This window comes from Anastrepha ludens, chromosome 3, assembly GCF_028408465.1.
Source record: "Anastrepha ludens isolate Willacy chromosome 3, idAnaLude1.1, whole genome shotgun sequence".
Taxonomy (NCBI): Eukaryota; Metazoa; Arthropoda; class Insecta; order Diptera; family Tephritidae; genus Anastrepha; species Anastrepha ludens.
The window spans coordinates 61,401,830-61,423,729 of NC_071499.1; the positions used below are offsets into that span (position 1 = coordinate 61,401,830).

At 40.1% G+C, this 21,900-nt stretch overlaps 1 protein-coding gene across 1 annotated transcript in view; it reads left to right on the top strand.

Annotated features, from left to right (window-relative positions):
• Positions 1 to 21,700, top strand: part of LOC128858065 (chaoptin) — an 84,784-nt gene extending 63,084 nt beyond the window's left edge. The window contains exons 3-5 of the mRNA XM_054093999.1: positions 7,593 to 10,512; positions 15,577 to 15,887; positions 20,441 to 21,700. Of these exons, the coding sequence (XP_053949974.1) occupies positions 7,593 to 10,512; positions 15,577 to 15,887; positions 20,441 to 21,700 (4,491 nt within the window). The remainder of the gene's footprint in view (positions 1 to 7,592; positions 10,513 to 15,576; positions 15,888 to 20,440) is intronic.
• Positions 21,701 to 21,900: the final 200 nt, after the last annotated feature.

The following is a 21,900-nucleotide window of genomic DNA, read 5'->3' on the forward strand; positions in this document are numbered from 1 at the left end:
TCAATTGCAGCCAGGCAATCCGATAACAAAGATCTCGCCCTGGGAAAAGCGCAGCAGTGGGTCATTTGTTGATTCCCGAAAATATTTGCCTTCAATTCATTTGCGTTCGGTAATCCACATATCGTCCCAAGTCCCCCTAAAACAAAAAAAAAACAAACAACAAAAAAAAAAAATGCAGGTGACTTTAGTGCACATTTATACATTTGGGGTTATTCATAACTTTACTAGCGCATACCCGACAGGAAATGAATACATGCATGGCTTATAAGGCCTTAGTTACACATAAGTTTTGCAACACTTCAGTAGCTCAAAAATATTAAATATATATATATAATTGGCGCGTACACCCTTTTTGGGTGTTTGGCCGAGCTCCTCCTCCGATTTGTGGTGTGCGTCTTGATGTTGTTCCACAAATGGAGGGACCTACAGTTTCAAGCCGATTACGAACGGCAGATATTTTTATGAGGAACTTTTTCATGGCGGAAATACCCTCGGAGGTTTGCCATTGCCTGCCGAGAGGCGACCGCTATTAGAAAAATATTTTTCTTAATTTTGGTGTTTCACCGAGATTCGAATCTACGTTCTCTCTGTGAACTCCGGATGGTAATCACGCACCAACCCATTCGGCTACGGCGGCTCGCCAAAGAATGATTACCTTAGGGAATAATGGCCTTATAGCCTCCTTATTTTTCTTGGCAGGCTTTGGAATTAGCTTTTGGTTTGAGCCTAACCACCAACACTTCACCTGCTGACATTGCAGGAAAAACTGCTGCTGCAAATGCCTCAATCAAGTGGAGGAGTTCGGGCCATATCCTAGCCTTAAGCTACGTACACTCTAGCATTCTTAAAAACTTTGAGTTCATCCCCATGGTGCTGGATTATTGCACATCCTCGCTAGGTACGAGCGGAACTTTTTCCATACATATTCCTTCAAGGTAAGAGTGGCCGGGGTGCAAAATTTGGAAACAGGGCATGGCAAATATGTTTACGGATGGCTCGAAGCTGGACGGAAGAGTTGGTGGGGAAGTATTCTGCGCGGAACTCCCCACCAAGCTCAAATTTAAGCTTCCGCACTACAGGTTTTTCAAGCAGAAGTGGCCGCAATTAAGGAAGCTGTGAATTGGCTGCTCGCTTCTGTAATTACAGTAAAGGAGGTAAATATCTACTTCGACAGCCAAGCGGCAATTAGAGCATTGGGCTCGCTGTTTGTGCATTCAACAGTAGATGGAGAATGCCTGATTTCTCTCTCGATTACTGAGCATATTCTCAGCTATTAATGAAAAATAACACAAAAATAATAAAAAATTTTCAAAAATAAAGTATCCTATGGAGGTTGAATTAGTTTTAAAGGTGACACACAGATGGCGCTATTTATCACTTTATCGCGTTGGCAATACTGAATATATATTCATGACAAAGCCTCATCCCTAGGCTTTGTTTATCAGTATCTGTCATTTCGCTGAAGTATAAACAACGCAGTATTTTCGTGCTCCGAGTATGTCAACTTTCGTGCCGTCGAAACGCAATTTGCGGGAAGCTTTGCTTTTCTGTTTCAATTTGAAAAAAAATACAGCCCAAGCCCGTGAATTGCTGCAGGAGGCCTACCCAGACCATACTCCGTCGATTTCAACATGTGAGTACTGGTTTCGACGATTCAAAAGTGGTGATTTTCACACCGAAGACAAGGAGCGTCTTGGCCAGCCCAAAAAGTTCGAGGACGCGGAATTGGGGGAATTGGTAAACGAGGGCTCGTTCCAAACCCAAGAAGAGCTTGCTGAATCATTGGGCGTTGATAAATCAACCGTTTGCAAGCGTCTAAAAGCGATGGGAATGATCCAAAAGCAAGGACATTGGGTCCCGTACGAGTTGAAGCTGCGCGACGTCGAACGGCGACTTTTTACGTGCGAATTGCTGATCGAGCGACAAAATCGGAAGGGTTTTTTGCATCGGGTGGTGACTGGCGACGAAAAATGGATCCACTACGATAACCCAAAACGCAAAAAATCATGGGGTTTGCCCGGCCACGCATCAACGTCGACGGCCAAGCAGAATATTCACGGCAAGAAAATCATGCTCTGCATTTGGTGGGATCAGGTCGGCGTCGTATATTTTGAGCTGCTCCAACCGGGCGAAACAATCACGGGGGATCGTTACCGACTGCAATTGATGCGTTTAAGCCGGGCATTGAAAGAAAAACGGCCGGAAACGGTACAAAGGCACCACAAGGTTATTTTGCAACATGATAACGCTCGGCCGCATGTTGCTCAACCTGTCAAAAAATACCTTGCAACGCTTGGCTGGGAAGTGTTACCCCACCCGCCGTATAGTCCAGACATAGCTCCCTCCGATTATCATTTGTTCCGGCATATGAGTCTCGATTTGGCGGACCAGCGGTTCTCCTCGTACGAGGCTACCAAAATATGGGTTGAGTCATGGATAGCCAAGCAGCGGCCAGAATTTTGGAGAAACGCCATCCGGAAATTGCCCGAAAGATGGGCGAAAGTTGTAGCTAGCGATGGTCAATACTTCAAATAAAATATTTTGTACCGTTTTTTCACAATAAAGCCCCAAATCTTCGAAAAAAACCTTTAAAACTAATTCAACCTCCCATATATTTTTTCCACAAAAACAAAAAATCAATTATGTTTCCAAACAAGTGTTTCTTTAAAAAGTATATTTTATCATAAAAACAGGTACAAAACTTTTGAAAATATTAAAAGGAGTCGAAAATATTTTGACAAACGAAGTACCTCCTGTCTTCAAACAAACAGTCGGCGCACTTGCGTATCGGCACCCACGTCTCTGTTGACAGTTATAATTTTGAGGTTTGTTTATTTAGGAACCAGCATTAACACCGATAACAATGTCAGCCTTGAAATTGAACGTACAATCTCTCATGCCAACAAGTGCTACTTTGGGCTAAGTAGACGATTGAGTAGTAAAGTCCTCTCTCGACGAACAAAACTAACACTCTACGAGGCTCTCATCATGCCCGTCCTAAGATATGGCGCAGACGCGAGAACGATGACAACATCCGATGAAGCGACGCTTGGAGTGTTCGAGAGAAAGATTCTGCGTAAGATTTTTGGACCTTTGCACGTTGGCAACGGCGAATATCGCAGACGATGGAACGATGAGCTGTATGAGCTTTACGACGACATAGGCATAGCGCAGCGAATAAAGATCCAGCGGCTTCGTTGGCTGGGTCATGTCGTCCGAATGGACACAAACTCTCCGGCTCTGAAATTATTCGATGCAGTACCAGCTGGTGGGAGCAGAGGAAGAAGAAGGCCTCCTCTGCGTTGGAAAGATCAGGTGGAGAAGGACTTAGCTTCACTTGGTGTGTCCAATTAGCGCCGGTTAGCACGAGAAAGAAACGGCTGGCGCGCTTTGTTAAACTCGGCCAAAATCGCGTAAGTCGTTATCGCGCCAATTAAGAAAAAGATAAGTCGAAGATGCTTCATTTTAAAAAACTTGACACCAAAATTTGCAACATTGAATAAATCTTAAAATTATTAATTTTTTCCCCCAAATTTTTTTTATTTTACTTCTTATTATACTCAAGCCTACAATTAAAAATATTTTTAGAAAAATTTATGAAAATGTTCAAAAGGCTTGCATTAGGTGACTTGGAGTCGCTCAGCTACAGAAATATGTTTATGTCGGTTGATGTTTCTAGATATGCACCATAGTGTAGTTGTAAAAATTTTTAGTTATCTAGTATTTATTTTTGAAAATATTTTATGTATTAAATGAGGCTGAATGAAGCCAGAATGACAAAAAATTACTATTTAAATGTCAAGTCTGTGTACTAAAAACGAATGCCACTGCTACCTGAGAGGAACTTTGGAACACCTACTCGGCCACTGCCGTGCACTTAGCAAACCACGAATAAACTGCTTAGGTACTGCATCATTTTAACCCTTAGAAAATGTGGCTGATCAAAAACCTAAAAAAAATTTAAAAAAATTAGCCTACTTAAATTATATAAACGGCTTAAACTGACAAAATGAAATGTGCTTAAACTCTCCATACAAAGACTTGGTATCCCTATGAACCAATTTCTGGTCTATGTGCGATGTACAGGATCAGATAGATCCAACCTAACTTAACTTACCTCACACACTTTGCATCATTGCACTATAATTTCTACCTTCACTAGTAAATTTTGTCACAGAAGCATTCGATTCCGCTTTCCACACCACCATACTATATCAGCAATTTTTCTACTGGGTACTTACAAACTTTGCAGTGGATATGTACTCGTATGTGTGTATGTGGGACTGCAGCTTCATGGCATTTTAATTAAACCCGAAAAAGTCACACACAGCACAGCTCAGCACAGCTCAGCTCATGCGCGAGTACATACGAATAAAAGTCAACACGTGAACAAACAGTGGCGGAGAGTCAATAAAACTTAATGCCTATAAAAGGTGTTCAATTGTAGAATAACAATAAGCAAACCAGGCAACGGACACTCGAATTCTTATTTAAATACGAGTATTTACCACATTTGTGTGTATGTGTGTTGGCCTGTTTTTTGCTGTTATGTAACTTTTATTATGCGAATATGACGAAAAACAAAAAAGTCGATGGTGGATATTTTTTTCTTTATTCAAGCGTGTTTTACGGATTTTTAAAATTAATTTACTGAGGTCTACGAGGTGAGGCTATTAAAAACGAGATTGGTGTTGGGTGAAAAATCTGGTTTTGGTTTCATATATATTTACTCATAATAATCTTCTATATATACCAATCTTCTATCCGTACGAGCCTGCATGCGAGCCTTCTATTGTTCGAAAAAATTATGAAAGCCTTCTTCTATCAGCTCCGTTAGGACGTGTGCCGCTTTTTCTTTCACAACTTCACTGGACCCACTTTTTTGTTTCTCTTTGCTTTTATGCTATTGCAATGTTACTAGAAAAATATATATTTATTGTGCTAGCTTGGAAGCTAAAGCGCCAACTATAGCACCCAAATTTTGCTCCTTTGTGTTCAGATGTCACTTTAAAAGCAGGAGGAAAGGCCATGTTGCAAGCTGATAAATAAAATGTCACACGAATATATGAACTGAGGTATCTAGAAGAATATTACTAAATACAACTACTACACTAAGCGAAATAGCTATATGGGACACTGAACAGAAACCTTTTTTTACTATTCTAAAATACTCAAAGGTTAACTCTTTTTGCCTTTCAGCATAAGGGAAGAATACAAACGTAAGAATAAAACATATTAAAGGATTTATTTCAGCGTTTTATTGGAAAAATTGAATAAGCGCAAAGGGGAATAGACATATCAGACAATACTACAGCCACATTATCATGAATTTTCTTGAGCAAGTACGGACAACCAATTGAGCGCGCACATATATCAAAGACAAAAACATTAAAGACAGAGCATGCCTAGACTCTAAGGACACGAAATTTATTATTAAGTAACGAGAGCTATAGGACGCAATGGAGCCTACGCATTTCTTTAAGCGCAAAGCAATGCGCTCAAAAGCTCTCTGAACAGACTTTAATCTCCAAACGAATACCGCGTATTTTAACCTGTACGAGTACAACAGTTTGAGAGTATAGGGATAAAAAAACGAGTAACTATTCCGACAAATAAAGAACAATTTAGAAATAATACAATTTATGTGAGTGGCGAAGTTGAGTTTGAAGTCATAATAGACACTCAGGACTTTAAATTCAAAAGACTTTCGCATAAGAAGTATAGTGACATTTACTAATGTTGAGGAACAAAAGATTACGCACACAGCAACTATTCAACTGATTCTAGGGAATGGATGAATCCTCTGAACATTTAATTTCACAATAAATCTTCAGGTCATCTGTTATAGAAAAAATTACACTTAGAAAAACAGAAGGAAATATCAATAATGAAGAGGACCAAAAGAAACTGGCCTAGGACATCACTCTGGGGGATACAAGAGGAAGCAATAAAAGTCAGGTAATACAAGGTTTGCAAAAAAAGTGTTGGGTTCTATAAGAGCCCTCGTTGCTGCTAGTCTAAATTTGTTTTGTTATGTCGATACTCTCTTTTTATTAACGTATGTGAAGTTTCATTTCAATCTGTCCTTTCATACATAGTTTCATTGTTCATTGTTTACAAGCCATTTAGTATCCCCGTGTCACAGTATTTTCTACAATGAGAAAAATCAAGTATCGCGCAGTAATTTATGAACGAATGTTCAAAGTGTATAAGGACTTTTCTACGTCAAGAACGTTCGAAAACAGCAACAGCAACATTACCAGAAATCGTAGAAAAAATATAGGATATCGTATTGGAAAATCGTGCAAGTGACTGAAAGAGATTTAGAGGTAGCGCCAGGCATCTCATTTGCACAGAAATATTGGATTTCAGAAAGTTGTGTGCACAATGGGTACCGCATTCTACGTTCGTTAACAATGAAAACAAAAGAACTCATTCGAATGGGTCTTTCTGAGCAACATTTAGGTCGTTTTCGAAATAATAAAGTGGATTTTGTGCCTCAATTCTTCACTGTGGTTCAAAGTTGGGTCTATTACCATGATCTTAAATCAAAACAGTAGGCTAAAGAGGGGTTCTTCGGGTCAGAAACAAGTTTGTGTCCAGAATTCGGCCAAGAAGGTGCTCACATCAGTTTTTTTTCGATGTGAAAGGAATTTTGTTTACTTGCAAACTGGTAAAACAATGAGTTCTAAATATTATTGTTATAACCTCCCAAATCAGCTGAAGAGAAAAATTTGTGAAAAAATACCCAATTTGCAAATGAAACACATTACTTTTCATCGGAACCGTGCACCGTGTCTCAAGAGCATTTTGACATGGCTAAAATCTATGACTTAAAGTTTGAATTGTTGGAACATCCCCCGTATTCACCAGATTTAGCCCCTAGCGACTTCCATCTGTTTCAAGACCTGACAAAATGCATGCGTGGAAAGTGTTTTTCATCAAATGATGAGGTCATAAAAGCTGTGAAATAGTATTTTCCAGCCCTTCCAGATTCTTGCTTCAGTGATGGAATACAAAAATTGGAATCTCGTTGGAACAAGTGTATTAATGGGAGACTATACTGAATTAAAAACCATAAAATTGTGTTTTTCTTATCGAGCCGCAAAACTTATTGAACAACCTAGTACATGATTGAGTCGAACGACAAAGTGTCTACTATCAAAATAGAAAATTATCCACTTTAGAAATTGAGAGTGAAAGTCGAAAGTATGACTGCTTTTGAAATGATTAGAAATTTGAAGCTCTCTTGAAAGGCAACTAAAAAGCTGGTTGCTTAGAGAAATACACTATTTCTTCCAAGGGGTTGCATTTTGGGGAATTGTATTTCGAGAGCTTCAATTGTATTTCATTTCCACTTATTTATTTATGTATTTTTTTAAGTTTTGATAAAATTTAAGTTACTCCAGCAACTGAGGAACTTTCTCTAATACTCCGATTGGGTAATTGAATTCTAAGCAACACTACGCCTGTGTTCAAACTAGGCACGTGTATATATTTAGCAGACACGTAATATACATTTACTCTAATTTCTAGATTTATTTTTATATTTCTACAACTTCTAAAAGATGCTTTTGCTTTTTTGCTTGCAGATTCCATCGCGTGCGCTCAACACCATGCAAAAATTGAGTGCACTCGATTTCGACTACAATGAAATTGTACGCATCGAAGATTACAGCTTTTATGGCTTGCGTTTATCGAAACTGAACATGAAAGGCAATCAGTTGCAAACGATACCCGAGCATGCGTTTGCTGGCCTCGAGGAATCCATACAAGAGATCGATTTGTCAGAGAATGCATTGCGTACTTTTCCGCTGCTGGCGTTGCGAAAGCTCGATTACTTGCGCACACTGCGCCTATCCAATAACAAAATATCCACATTTTATGGTGACATAACGCTAGCGACAAACAACGCTTCAGCAGCGGCAACAGTGCTGCGTCTGCCTTCGTTGGTCTTCTTGGACTTGAGCTCGAATCAATTCACGGAAATCGTAAACGATTGCTTTAGCGCTTTTCCCCAATTGAAGACACTCTCTTTGTATGCCAATCAAATTGCGCTCGTGCAGTCGGATGCGTTCAAAAGCTTAAAGGAATTGATGTCGCTCGATATGTCGCACAATCGCATCATTTCGTTGGATGCTAAGATTTTCGATAAGAACAAGCGCTTGCAAACGGTGGATTTGAGCCACAATCACGTGCACTCAATCAGTGGCGTGTTCTCCAATTTGCCACAGTTACGCGAAGTATTCCTTTCGGAAAACAATATACTCGAGTTGCCCGCGGATGCGTTCACAAATTCATCCAATGTGGACGTCATCTACTTGGAATCGAATGCGATAGCGCACATCGATCCGAATGTGTTTAGTACGCTGGTGAATCTGGATCATTTGTATTTGCGTTCCAATTTCATACCATTAGTGCCTGTAACGCTTTTTGACAAGTGTCAGAAACTCACCTCTCTGTCGCTGGACAACAACGAAATACAAGATCTCGAAATCGGCATGTTTCGTAAACTGGAATTCTTGCGTGAAGTGCGGCTGCATAACAACCGCATACGGCGCATACGTAAAGGAGTTTTCGAGCCGCTACCGGCGTTACAGGAACTGCACGTGCAGAAGAACAACATTGAGGACATCGAACCGGGTGCCTTTCAGAGTCTTGCCAATTTGCAGCACATTAACTTGCAGGACAACCAATTGACTGTGCTGGAGGATATTTTCCCGAATGACAAGGCAAATTCGTCGCTACTCTCCATACAGCTCGAGGCAAATTATTTGCACAAAATCCACGCGAAAACATTTCGTAAACAAGAACGTATACAAATAATGTGGCTGCGGGACAACCAGCTCACCAGAGTGGACAAATCCATGTTTGTGGATCTGCAGCTGCTGGGACGTCTGTACCTCAGCAACAATCAGATACGCGACATTGATAAGGACACATTCAGCACGCTGAAGCACTTGAAATTTTTGGATCTAAGCGGTAATCGGCTGAAACATGTGCGACGTGAATATTTTGCGCCACTGGTGAGTTTGGAAGAGCTCAGTCTCTCGCAGAACTGTATTGAAGCACTTGAAAGCTATTCCTTCAATAAATTGAAGAATTTGCGGGTGCTCGATCTTTCGCACAATCCATTGGTGCAGCTAACGAAGGACATTTTTATGGATGAGCTGCCGTTGACGTATCTGAATTTGCGCAACACATCGCTGCGAAAAATTGAGCTGCACACCTTCAAGTCGCTGCAGAATCTGAATGAACTTAATTTTGAGGATAATCAAGTAAACCCGGCAGACATACAAAAACTGGAAGTACCCAGTCTGCGTAGTCTCTTTCTGTCACACAACGACTTCAGTCAAGCCCGCGTGGGCGGCATAATGGCTGACATGTTTGATAAAATGCGTTCATTGCAGTTGCTTACGTTGGCCAACTGTAGTCTCGAAAATATACCTGATCAAATATTCACTAAGAATACGAACCTGGTTAAGCTAGATCTTTCCGATAATAGGCTGACGGTGATGAACCGTAACATCTTTAGTGGCCTCAATGTATTCAAAGAATTGAAGTTGTGCAACAATCAGCTGTCCGAGTTCCCTCACATTGCGCTCTACAATTTGAGTACGCTAGAGACATTAGACTTGTCGCGCAACCAGCTAAGCTCCATTGACTTCTTCAAGCTCAGCGGCACTTTGAATTTGCGCCAACTCAATTTACACGAAAACAAAATCACCTCATTGAGCGGCTTCAATGCGGTGAATCTAACGCAACTGGACAATATTGATCTTAGCGGGAATCTGTTGCTATCCTTGCCTGCGAATTTCCTTAGACATTCGATCAACTTGCAACGCGTCGACCTGTCCAGCAATCGCTTTTTGCAGCTTCCCAGCTCTGCGCTATCAGACATCTCCATTCCACGTCTTTCTTGGCTCAACCTCACAGGCAATCCGATAAATAAAATTTACACAGTAAAAGAGGAACGTTATCCGTATCTGAAGGAGTTGTACATCTGTCAAACGAATTTATCGATACTCACCTCAAAGGACTTTGAAGCTTTTCAGGCGCTCCAGCACCTGCATTTGGTCAATAATCGCATCACGCGCATCTCACCTGGCGCCTTTAAGTCACTTAAGAATCTGCTGACGTTGGATCTCAGCGTAAACGAGTTGGAATTGCTGCCGAAGGAACGCCTGCAGGGTTTGAAATTGCTACGCTTTTTGAATATTTCACATAATACGCTGAAGGATTTGGAGGAGTTCAGTAGTGATTTGGCGCAATTGCAGACATTCGATTTGTCCTTCAATCAATTGGATCGTATTTCAAAGAAAACTTTCCGCAACTTGCATGGGCTTGTGGAGCTCTACTTGATGGGTAATCGCATGACCGTTTTGTCGAATGATGCCTTTCGCTACTTGAGGAAGTTGCATGTGCTCGATCTGCGGAAGAACTACTTTGAGCTGGTGCCAATTGAAGCGCTCAAGCCGTTGGAGACTAACATAAAAACGCTGAAGTTGGAAGGTGAGTCTGAAATTGTGGAAAGTCTAATGGAAGGTATTTAGTCTTGCAAAGAGGGTGGCCCAATGAAAAGTTTTCCTTTGAAAATAATATAAAAAATAGCAATGGTATAATTTAAAATGAGAAACACTCTCACTTTCTATGAGTTTCTTTCATATGAATGCCAGGGCTTGTTTTCCATTGCCTCATTTTTCCAAATTCTCCATACATCTTGTTTACGGCATGACGAAAGAGTTGCTTGGCATTCACCGTAATACATAACTAATACTACCAGAATGCCCAAATACCATCAATAGCAGTTTTGAGTATTTCAATCACATTCAAGTTTTTGAATAATAACTCCGCAAGCCGTATTAGTTTTGCATAGAAACTGATGCATGTACCTTACCAGCTCCTCGCCGCCATGTTTGAATAGCTCAGCCGGCAGTCCGTCGGCGCGCGCGACTTTATTGTTCTTTAGTCGCATTATCGCTATTCTCAGTTTGTCATGGGTTGGGTAGCGGAACGACAGTCCCGTCATTAACTATTGGGATATACGGATCTTCACATTCTCTGTAACATGCGCAGCTCTGAGAAAAACCATTGATTGGTGTAGATATGTCGGCAAAGCCAATGAAATTTAAAAATTAGACTATCGCCAAAGCCGATTGAGCTGCAGCAGAACTAGCTTTAGGAAGTATACAGCTTCGAAACCTGGGACAGGAAACACCAATTGATAAACTTATTTATTTTTTGTTAATAGCGGTCGCCCAATGAACAACCTCCGAGTGTATTTCTGCGAGAAAAAAGCTTCTCATAAAAACATTCTTCCGTTCGAAGTCGCCTTAAAATTGTAGGTACCTCCATTTGTGGAAAACTATCAAGACTTACAAGACAAATAGATCCTCATCTAATAGATCCTCATCTTGACCAAACACCCAACAGGGGTGTACCATAAGGGCTAATAGGCAGGTGAAATGGTTGAAGTAGCACTCTGGCACCCACCAAGTAAGTGTGGGAGAACCGCTGATCCACAGTTTGCCAATTCATCGGCAATTTCATTTCCTTGAATACCGGAGTGTGCTGGAACCCATATAAGTACAAGCCTGTTCTGTCTTGCAACAGAATTAAGCGTCTTCTTATATTCTTGAACAATCTTTGAGGTTTGCTTCACGTTCCCAGGGCCTTCAGTGCAGCCTGACTGACACTCAAGACTCCAATCTGTTTCCCGCTCCATTTCCTCTCGATTATCGTTTCGGCTACTTTCAGGAGGGCAAAAATTTCCGTTTGGAAAACAGTTGCCATTTCCCCAATAGCATAGTGATACTTATTACTATCGTTTAAATACCATCCGGCTCGATACCCTATTTCATTCTTGGACCAATCGGTAAAGAAAATATCTGTCAAACCTCCCTGAATGCATTCTGGATTACTGACATCAAATTTCCTTCCAAATGAAACTATGGGTATCAGGTCGTCTTTAGGTGCCAAAAACAGTGGATATTGTTCAGATAGTAACTTAAAGATTTCTCTGTATCCCGAAGTGTGTCCCGTCTTCATGCCAGAAATCATATTTATGGAGTCTACACATGGCTTTTATTGCTTCTGTTGTATCTTAAGAACCAAGGGGAGCAAATCAAGCATAGCATTTAGGGCATCACCAGAGGTTGTACTCATGGCACCCGTGATGCATAAACATACACTTCTTTGCAGCCTGTATAGTTCCCGAAGTATGGACTTAACCATGCCCCGTCACCACCAGACCACAGAGGCGTAAGTGCTGATTGATCTGATAAGTGCTGTGTATATCCATAGGACCACAGCAGGTTTCAGAGCACAGGCTTTACCAAAGGCTCTACGGCATTGCTGAAAAATACGTAATGCACGGTTCACCTTCAGTAAAACGTGTGTTTCCCAAGTCAGCTTCTTATGCAAGATTACGCCTAGATATTTAACTTCATCGGAAATACCAATAGTCCCATCATTCAGTGTTGGAGGACTAAGTCCATCCAATTTCCGTTTTCTCGTAAACAAGACTATGGTTGTTTTATTCGGATTAACGGAAAGACCTTGTCTTATGCACCAGTCAACGATTTTGTCCAGAATCCTCTGCACTTTCGTGCAAAGCCTACTAAGGGATTTATCCGATGTTAGCGCACAGAAATCATCCGTGTATGCTTGGACATGAGTTTCTTCGCTAGTAGAGAGTCTACGACTAAGCACCACAACAGCGGAGAAAGAACACCCCCTTGGGGACATCCTTGCTAGGCCCTGACGGTGCTCAAGAGTATTTTTCTTTGAAGGGTTCCCACAGCTTCTGCAATGGGCATTTAATGCTAAACCAAGCTTTTCCACGATGTTGCAGATCGTCGAATAACCGGTAGCCACAGCTACGTGTTTAGAAATTAAATGGCTTTCAGAGTCCTGCGTCTATTGTACTATACTGGGCTCAAAAAGTTTTCCAAATAGCACACGAAGATGTGGAACTCCATCTCTTCTGCGCTTTCCTGAGAAATTAGTTGTACAATTCCCTTTAGCAACAGTCAGGAGTCAATGCTAACTATGTATAGTCGTAAAATTAATCATACAAAGTTGGTTTTGAATAACTTTTTTAATTTCTTTTTTTTTGTTTTAGTGATGGAAATATTTATTTTGGCCTTTGACCTGTTTGTATACTGCAGCTGTCTGGTTCACAATTGCCAAGTAAAATTGACGTATCCCCCCCGATAAGGGGATTACTATTGAGCCACCTTGTATAAGTTATCATATCATGCCTGCCCTAATATTTGACCCAGCAGTTAGCATTGCTTTGATCTTGTTTTTCATAAACAAGTGCAACAATGAAAAGCAGCAAATCCATTTACGGTACCCAGGTACCCAGACTAAGAGCATTGCTTAACAATAGCATAGCGGTGTGATCTTGTTTTTCACAAAGAAGTGCAACAATGAAAAACAGCAAATTTCTTTACGGTACCCAGGTACCCAGACTAAGAGCAATGCTTAACAGCAACTTAACAGTGGTGTTCGCTAACAACAACATAGACAGACAAAGGGTATTTAAGGTGGCAGCGTAGAGTAGGAAGGCAGTTATTTGATTCGTGGGTTTACAACGACAAGTCGTGGACGGGAATAAATAAAGTCCTAGAAAAGTTGTTTTAAAAACTTAATTAGACTAGAAATAAAGTAATGTAAAAAATGGTGTTTAAAACTTATATTAATTAGACTAAAAATAAAGTAATGTAAAAAAATGTATTATAAAAATGGTGTTTAAAACTTAATTAGACTAAAAATAAAGTAATGTAAAAATATATCATATTCATATGGACTATGAATAAGTTCGTGCGGTTTTTTTTCGAAATTTGAAACTTTATTGACGTAAAATGGTTACAAATTTAATATTCAAAATATTGTCCATCGCTTACTACTACTTTTTCCCATCTTTCTGGCAATTCACGGATTCCCTTTGTGAAAAATTCGGTCGGTTTTGCCGCAATCCACGAATCGATCCATTTTTTGACTTCATCGTAATTACGGAAGTGCTGGTCAGCCAGGCCATGTTGCATCGATCGGAAGAGATAGTAATCGGATGGCGCAAGGTCTGGACTATACGGCGGGTGGGGTAGGACATCCCATTTGAGCGTTTCTAAGTATGTTTTGACCACTTGTGCAACATGTGGCCGAGCATTGTCATGTTGCAAAATAACTTTGTCGTGTCTATCGGCGTATTGCGGCCGTTTTTCTCGCAGTGCTCGGCTCAAACGCATCAATTGTCGTCGGTAGACATCCCCCGTAATCGTTTCATTCGGTTTCAGTAGCTCATAATACACAACACCCAGCTGGTCCCACCAGATACACAGCATAACCTTCAGGCCATGAATATTCTGCGCCGACGTCGATGTTGAAGCATGGCCAGGGTATCCATACGTTGCCCGACGTTTTGGATTGTCGTAACGGACCCACTTTTCATCGCCAGTCACAATTCGATGCAAAAAACCCTTTCTTTTGTGCCGTTGAAGCAGTTGTTCGCATGCCATAAAACGGCGTTCAACGTCTCTTGGCTTCAATTCATACGGCACCCAATGGCCTACCTTTCGGATCATTCCCATGGCTTTTAAACGTTTGGAAATGGTTGATTGATCAACTCCCAAAGTTTTTGCAACCTCTTCTTGCGTTTGAGCCGAATCTTGATCGAGCAATTCCTCCAATTCGGTATCCATGAACTTTGGCGGCGCACCCTCGCGTTCTTCGTCTTCCAAGCCAAAATCACCACTTTTAAAGCGTGCAAACCACTTCTGGCACGTTCGCTCAGATAGAGCATGCTCACCATAAACTTCCACCAAGATACGATGACTTTCGGCTGCTTTTTTCTTAATATTAAAATAATGAAGAAGAATTCCCCGCAAAAACACATTATTTGGCACGAAATTCGACATTTTCAAGTGTGGTAAAAATATTGTTGTTTACGCTTCAAATAAAAAACTTATACTGACGTTTGTGCCTTACGACAGTAGCTCTCCAATGAATGTTTGGAAATGTGGATCGATGGAATAATAATCAAGTTACGCCATCTGTTGTAAAACCGTAACGAACTTATTCATAGTCCTATTATTATATAAAAGGTGTTTTAAAACTTAACTTATAATCTAAAAAAGTAAAGATTAAAATGTTCAATTGCGAAATACATTTAAGACTTTGTTTGTATTCTTAGTTCAAACTTTCAATTAAAAAATAAATAATATATATTATTAACTTCTCTAAATTTTTCTTCTCTCTTTCCATCCGTCTGCCTTTTCTCTCACCTCATGGCTGCCCACTTGCAATTGGATTAACAACATGATACAAAAAACATGAACAAAAAAATGCCATGACATTTTGCAATTTGTTTCTTTACTCCTCACCATAACAACCATTATATATCACCACTGACTGCGCGTCAAATGTCAACTCTACCAAATGACGCTACCTCAACTACATTGGGCCATCGGTGCTTGTTCCAACTTATCAACGTCAACGCCGAAACGAACGCCGTGAATACACTGAATGTACTCGCCAACTTAATTGATGTTTTTGTATTGGCTTACTATGTAGAAAATCCACTGCATTGCAGTTGTGATGCGCAAAAACTTTGGGAATGGCTGCGTGATCATCGAAAATGGACGCAAGCAGGCGGTGAAAATATTAATTACTTGAGGTGCGAACATCCAGCTGAATTGCGCGGCAAAGTGTTTGCGAAAATGGAGCCACAACAATTCTGCGATGCGCCGTTGATACCGAAAATTGCGATCCAGGACATTCAACCATATTCGGTGGTCGTTTCGTGGTTGAGTCGTGAACATTTGGGTTTAAGTGGTTATGAAATTGTGTACTATGCGACCACCGATGGCGTTGATTATGATGAAGTGAGTATACCTATTTATACAGAATAAAAAAAAAAAAGAAAAAAAAAACTAAAAAAAAAACATGTCTTAAATAAGTCTAAGCTGAGTACTTATGAGTTTAAAGTTTATCTCTGGTGGAAAGATTAAGCAATAGTGGGAAATATGAAAATATTTGACTTACTTAATTCTTACTTATTTAAATTATTTATGAAAAAAAACTGTTTAAAATTTTGTACAAGATTTATAAAACTGTGACTTATTTTCATATTATTAAATATAAAAAAAAAATTAGAAAAAAATGCAGTACGCAGGTGTATAGTAATGCACACTTTCTCCATTTAAAAAAAATGTCGTGCGTTCTTTATATAGAGAAAAGGTGAAATTTGTAAACACTTAGAACTTACACTTTGTTGCACTAGAATTGAATAGGCCACAGAGCTGCATTCCAAACAATTTTTTAAAAATTCCAATTGAAACTTCGTGAATACAACGATTAAGACTTTTTTTGTGTTTCGGGTTTAACAACATTATTCATAAAAATCATTTATTTCTTTTATAATCATATAGATATAATAGGCTATAATAAGGCAAGCTTCTATTGGGTAGTCGAAAAAGTCTTTTCGTATTTCTAATCAAACTTCAACTAATTTTTTTTATATTTATAATGAACTTTATTAAACCAAATATGTACCATTTTGGTCGACCACCTTTTGCCATTTTTCTTCTAGAGACATAATGACATCAGTGTAAAACTTTTGTGGTTTCTCGGCGAAAAACTGCGACAAGTAATTTTCACAGGCTTCTCTTGAAGCCAACTTTACTCCATTAAGGGAGTTCTGCATTGACCGAAACAAATGGTAGTCCGATCGTGCAAGGTCAGGGCTATATGGTGGATGCAACAAAACTTCCCAGCCAAGCTCTCCCAGTTTTTGCCGAGTCATCAAAGATGTGTGTGGCCTAGCGTTGTCCTGATGGAAGACGACGCCCTTTCTGCTGATCAGTTCTGGCCGTTTTTTTTTCGATTGCCTTCTTCAATCGCATCAGTTGTTGACAGTAAAGTGTAGAATCAATCGTTCGAGCAGGCTGGAGCAGCTCATAGTGGATGATTCCTTTCCAATCCCACCAAACACACAGCATAACCATTCAAGGCGTCAATCCTGGCTTTGCGGCCATTTGTTGAGCTTCACCACCCTTGCACCATGATCATTTTCGCACACTATTGTCGTATTTGATCCACTTTTCGACTCCTGTTACCATTCGCTTCAGAAATGGTTCCATTTCATTTCGTTTCAGCAAATAATCGCAGATGTTAATTCGGTCCATTAAATTTTTCACAGACAATTCATGTGTTACCCAAACATCGAGCTTCTTTTTGTAACCAGCCTTTTTTAAATGGTTCAAAACCGTTTGATGATGAATATTTAGTGCCTTGGCGATGTCATGGCATCTTATGTGACGGTCCTGGTCAATCTTTTCTATAATTTCATCGACTTTTTCAACGATAGGTTGACCGGAGCGAGGTGCATCTTTCACATCGAAATTTCCAGAACGGAAACGAGCGAACCATTGTTCTTCTACACGAACTGATACAGCATCGTCTCCGTAAACTTCACAAAAATTTCAAAATATAGCGAATTTCTTCATTATTTTCACTCATTTTTGAACAGCTACAACTTTTTTTCAACTTCTCCGTATTTAATTTTTTTTGGTTAAATGAAGCTTAAAATATCACCTTTCTAACACCATATGATATGACATAATGTGATTGGTAGCACTGGAGATAGATGACTCCAACAACATCTATTGACAAAATACGAAAAGACTTTTTCGACTACCCAATATTTAAGCAAAGCGACTGCCCATGTTATTCGCGTATTCTTTCTGATATACTTTAAATTCGAAGAACAAGGAAAAATCCTTTCATGATTTACAGTCATTCATTCGATTCTCGGAAATATCTTAGCACAAGCGTCATCTATTGAGAAATATTTTAATAAAAAGTGGTATCAGGTCTCAAGTAGGTAACTTTACCCACAACTTGCCTTGGCGGTATGTACCGCGTCCCGCACTCGAAGTGTAACCAATTAAAAAGTTCATAAATTTAGTTTGGAAAATTACTTTTATTCAACTCAAAGTAAAACATGTGTGAAAATAATACCAAATTAAGAATAAATTTACCTTTGCGCGGTATGACCACCTTTTGCCTTGACTATGCCCTTGAGATGGTCCAGAAAACAATCGCAACCTGCCCAAATGTGACTTGCAGATATTTTGGCCAGCTCGCGGACAATAGCGCTTTTCAGCGCCTCGAGACTATTGAATCTTTTCGGTCCTTGGCCCAAAGAGAATAAACCATAGGATTCGCGTCTGGTGAATTTGAGAGCCATTATGTGGACGTTATAAATTTCGGAACATTGCTCAATTTGAAACATTTTCTCGTCAGAAAACACAATGTTCGGAAATTTACCGTTTTCGGCCAAGCGAAGCAACTCCTTCGCTCTCTCAAGTCTGACTTGATGCTGCTTTGGTGTGAGATCATTCGTCTTTTGGATCTTGTAAAGCTTGACTCTGAGATCATTGTTAAGTGTGCGGCGAATGCTACCGTCAGATATTTTCAGTTCGTTCGCCATTTGATTCACACTTTCTGGTAATTTTTTTACAGTCCGGATACAAGTTCCTATGTTCCTAAACACATCGCAGCAACAACTGTGTTTGTTCTTCTTCAGTCGTTCGTGATAAGTCCGTTAAATCTTGCATGAATTTTTACAACTCTTTCAACAGTTCCATTCAAAACTCTCAACTTCTTTTTGCTTCCAGGAAAGCAGCATTATTAGATACATCTTTAGAAGATACAAATTCCTTTAGAAAACTGACATCGATCTGCAGTCGTGACATTGAAATTGAATTGTTTGCACTTCCCCGATATAAAATCATCCAGTGTTTTATCTGAAAAATAAAAGAAATTAAATAGCAAAAAAAATCAACAAAAGATTAAAAAATATAGGTTCAGTTCTTCCTTCGACACGTCAAAGCGTTTGCTAAAAGCTGAGCTTTTGTCACTGTTGAAGTTGGTAATCATTTTATTTTTAGTTTGGTTATCAAATTTATCAGTAATGGAATGACTGTCTCTTCAGATAAATACCACAAGAGATGGCTAAGCGTGCCTATAGAAGCTTTAGAAATTCTTGCTGCTTTAACTTTTTCGTACTCTTTTAACATCTTTAAGAAGCGTATTTCTTTGTTGGGTGCTTTGGTCGCCACTGTGAATTCAAGCCAAGCTTTAACATATAACATCACGACAAATAAGCAAACGTCTTGTAGAGCCTCTTTGTCCTTCGCAGACATTCTGCATTGTGACTGAAGTAAACATATTTGTAAAGAATAGATCGTTCTCGCCATCCAGCGGGCCTGATGTATATCACCGGGGGACCTTAGTTTTCCTTTTTCCTTTGTGTCTACTCCCAAGCACGCACAGTTCGTGCAATACGCTGTTGCCATCTCGTACAAAACCTTCGTCTAATACTGCCTTATAAAAAAATTAACAAATCTTGAATGTCTGCCTCGGCGAGACGTTCTTTTATGAAATTAAGAGTTGGTTCAGTGTTACTAGAATCAATGTTTTTCCAAATTTCCCTGAACTTTTTAAACATCGGAATATCTGGGCTACTAGTCATTTGCTTAATATTGGTTTCAATGGCAGCTTTCCAGCAAAACTCCAGTCAAAGAAGCTGCAGAGACGGTCTTAGCATGAATTTTTCCAGTAGAACTCTCTAGTTTTGCCACTGCGAGAAGCTGTTCTCCATCGCTAAACGAAGCAATAACAGGCAAGCGTTCTGCTTTTGAGCTTCGTACATCCAGCCCGGGTAATAGTTTTCTATGCAAAAACAACAAATAAAACATGTAGTTACACGTCACAGCGCAGTACTCATGCAACATGCAACATATGGACAAGTTAGATCGCAAGTCGGCACGGGTTATCCTTTATAAATCGAGCTATTATTTTTTTCTAGTTAATATAGGGTTATTGCGAAACTTTTTTTATGTGTATATTGAATATTGAACTGAAATATTGAACTTAAATTTTTTTCGTCGGAATTATAATTTATTGTATTTTAAGACTTTCGCCAATATATGGTATCTCCGAAAATTATGACGACTTAAGTGAGCAAATTACATTACTTACATGAGAAAATTTGAAAATTCCTCTAAAAATCGTTATTTTTTATTGAAACAGTTGTAAAAAATATTTTTGCAAAAATTCCTTGGCAGAGTTTAAGCTAGAAAATACCTCTAAAAATGTATTTATTTTTATTTAAATAAGTTTCTTAAAACATTTTTCCAAAAAATCACTTTAGATGCAGGCATAGTTTCAGATAAAAAGGTCTGCATAACATTTTTTTAAAACTTTAAAAATATCTACTTTTTTGGTGATGCACCCTAATGTACATATGTATTTACTTATACAACTGCATATCGTTACTTTATCAATTTGAATAGTATTGCTGGCCCCATAGCCTTTTCACTTTGAAATAATATTTCATTCCATTTTTCCTCTTTGTGTTCATTTCCCATAGATGCGTGGCAAACGACTCAATGGCTCCGCCAACTCGGCCAAATTAACGAAGCTGAACGCCAATACACGTTACCACATTTGCGTTATCGGCACCGGTAATTGGTTGTCCGAGCCTGTGGCAAATGCCCTGCAGCGAATACACTTTAACGACTCATTTCTAATGTTAGGCGATGAGGCAGCCTCAAGTGGAGGCAGCAATGGCAACAATTTCATTGCCGGCAATCAGCAGCAGCACTACTACAACGAGCAAAGGCAACAGCAGCAACAACAACAAAAGGAATATTACGAGCAATATTTTCAAACGTATCAACAACACCAAGACCACCAGCAATTATTCACGCAAGCCGAACCGCAACAACAACAAGCGCTAATCGAGAACACAGTTGCTACGGACAATGCACTGCGGGATGTGCTGAAAAATTCTCACATTACCACTTGTACAGATGTGCAAACACTTGACTCCACACCAAGTCTAGCCACCGACGAGAACGGCCTGTCGAGCAATGGCTTCATCCACTCCATACTGACACGGCGCCTGGGTCTAATTGTGGGCTGCTGCCTGGGTATCATCGTGTTCATTGTCATGATTTCGGTGTTGAGTTATGTGAAATTGAAGAAGCAGCGCATCGAGAATGCCAAAAGACAGGCCTCCATGCCGCCTGAATACATCTCATATCGACATTTTTCCATACCCAATGAAGAGCTGGTGCGTGCATCGGTGGCCGGAGGCGCCACCACAACGATTTCGAGTGTCCCAAGCGGCATAAGCGCGCACATCAGTGGCACCAGCCTCAGCACCACGGCGACAGCCACAACAGCTACTACGCCACTTGGTGGCAATGGAAACGATAGTAAGGGTGGAGGCACAGCCGCGGTGACATCCGCCACCAATACGCTGAGGAAGAATGAAGTCAACGCCAATTTAAACGCCAGTGGAGTGAGTGCGGGTATTGGTGTGGGGATTGTCGCTGCCGAAGGCAATGGCTTGGTGAATTTGACCTCACCAACCACAAAAGCAACGTGCAATGATGTCGTCGGCGGCACAACAACAGCGATGACCGTAGCGACAGCAATGGAATCAACATCAACAGCGAACAACCACAATCACCATGCGCAACATCATCAACGTCAGCAACTGCGGCTACAGCAAACACGCCAGCAGCATCAGGGCAATCACCATCATCATATTGGTGGCAACGGTGGTGTGGGCTACATGTCGTCTGGTGTTGTTTTGGGCGCGAACCACTTGAATGCCTGTTAGTTGCGACATCACGGCTCACTGCAATCGTTTTTGCGCAACTTTCTGTAGGCCATAAAATTATTTTTAAGATCTACTCGTATACAATCGTACATACATACATACACACGTAGCTGTAGGAGCAGAAACCTTAGGCTAATATAATAAGCATAATTGTAAATACGGTAGCGTAGAGGGAATTTGTTAATGAAGAGAAAGCCATG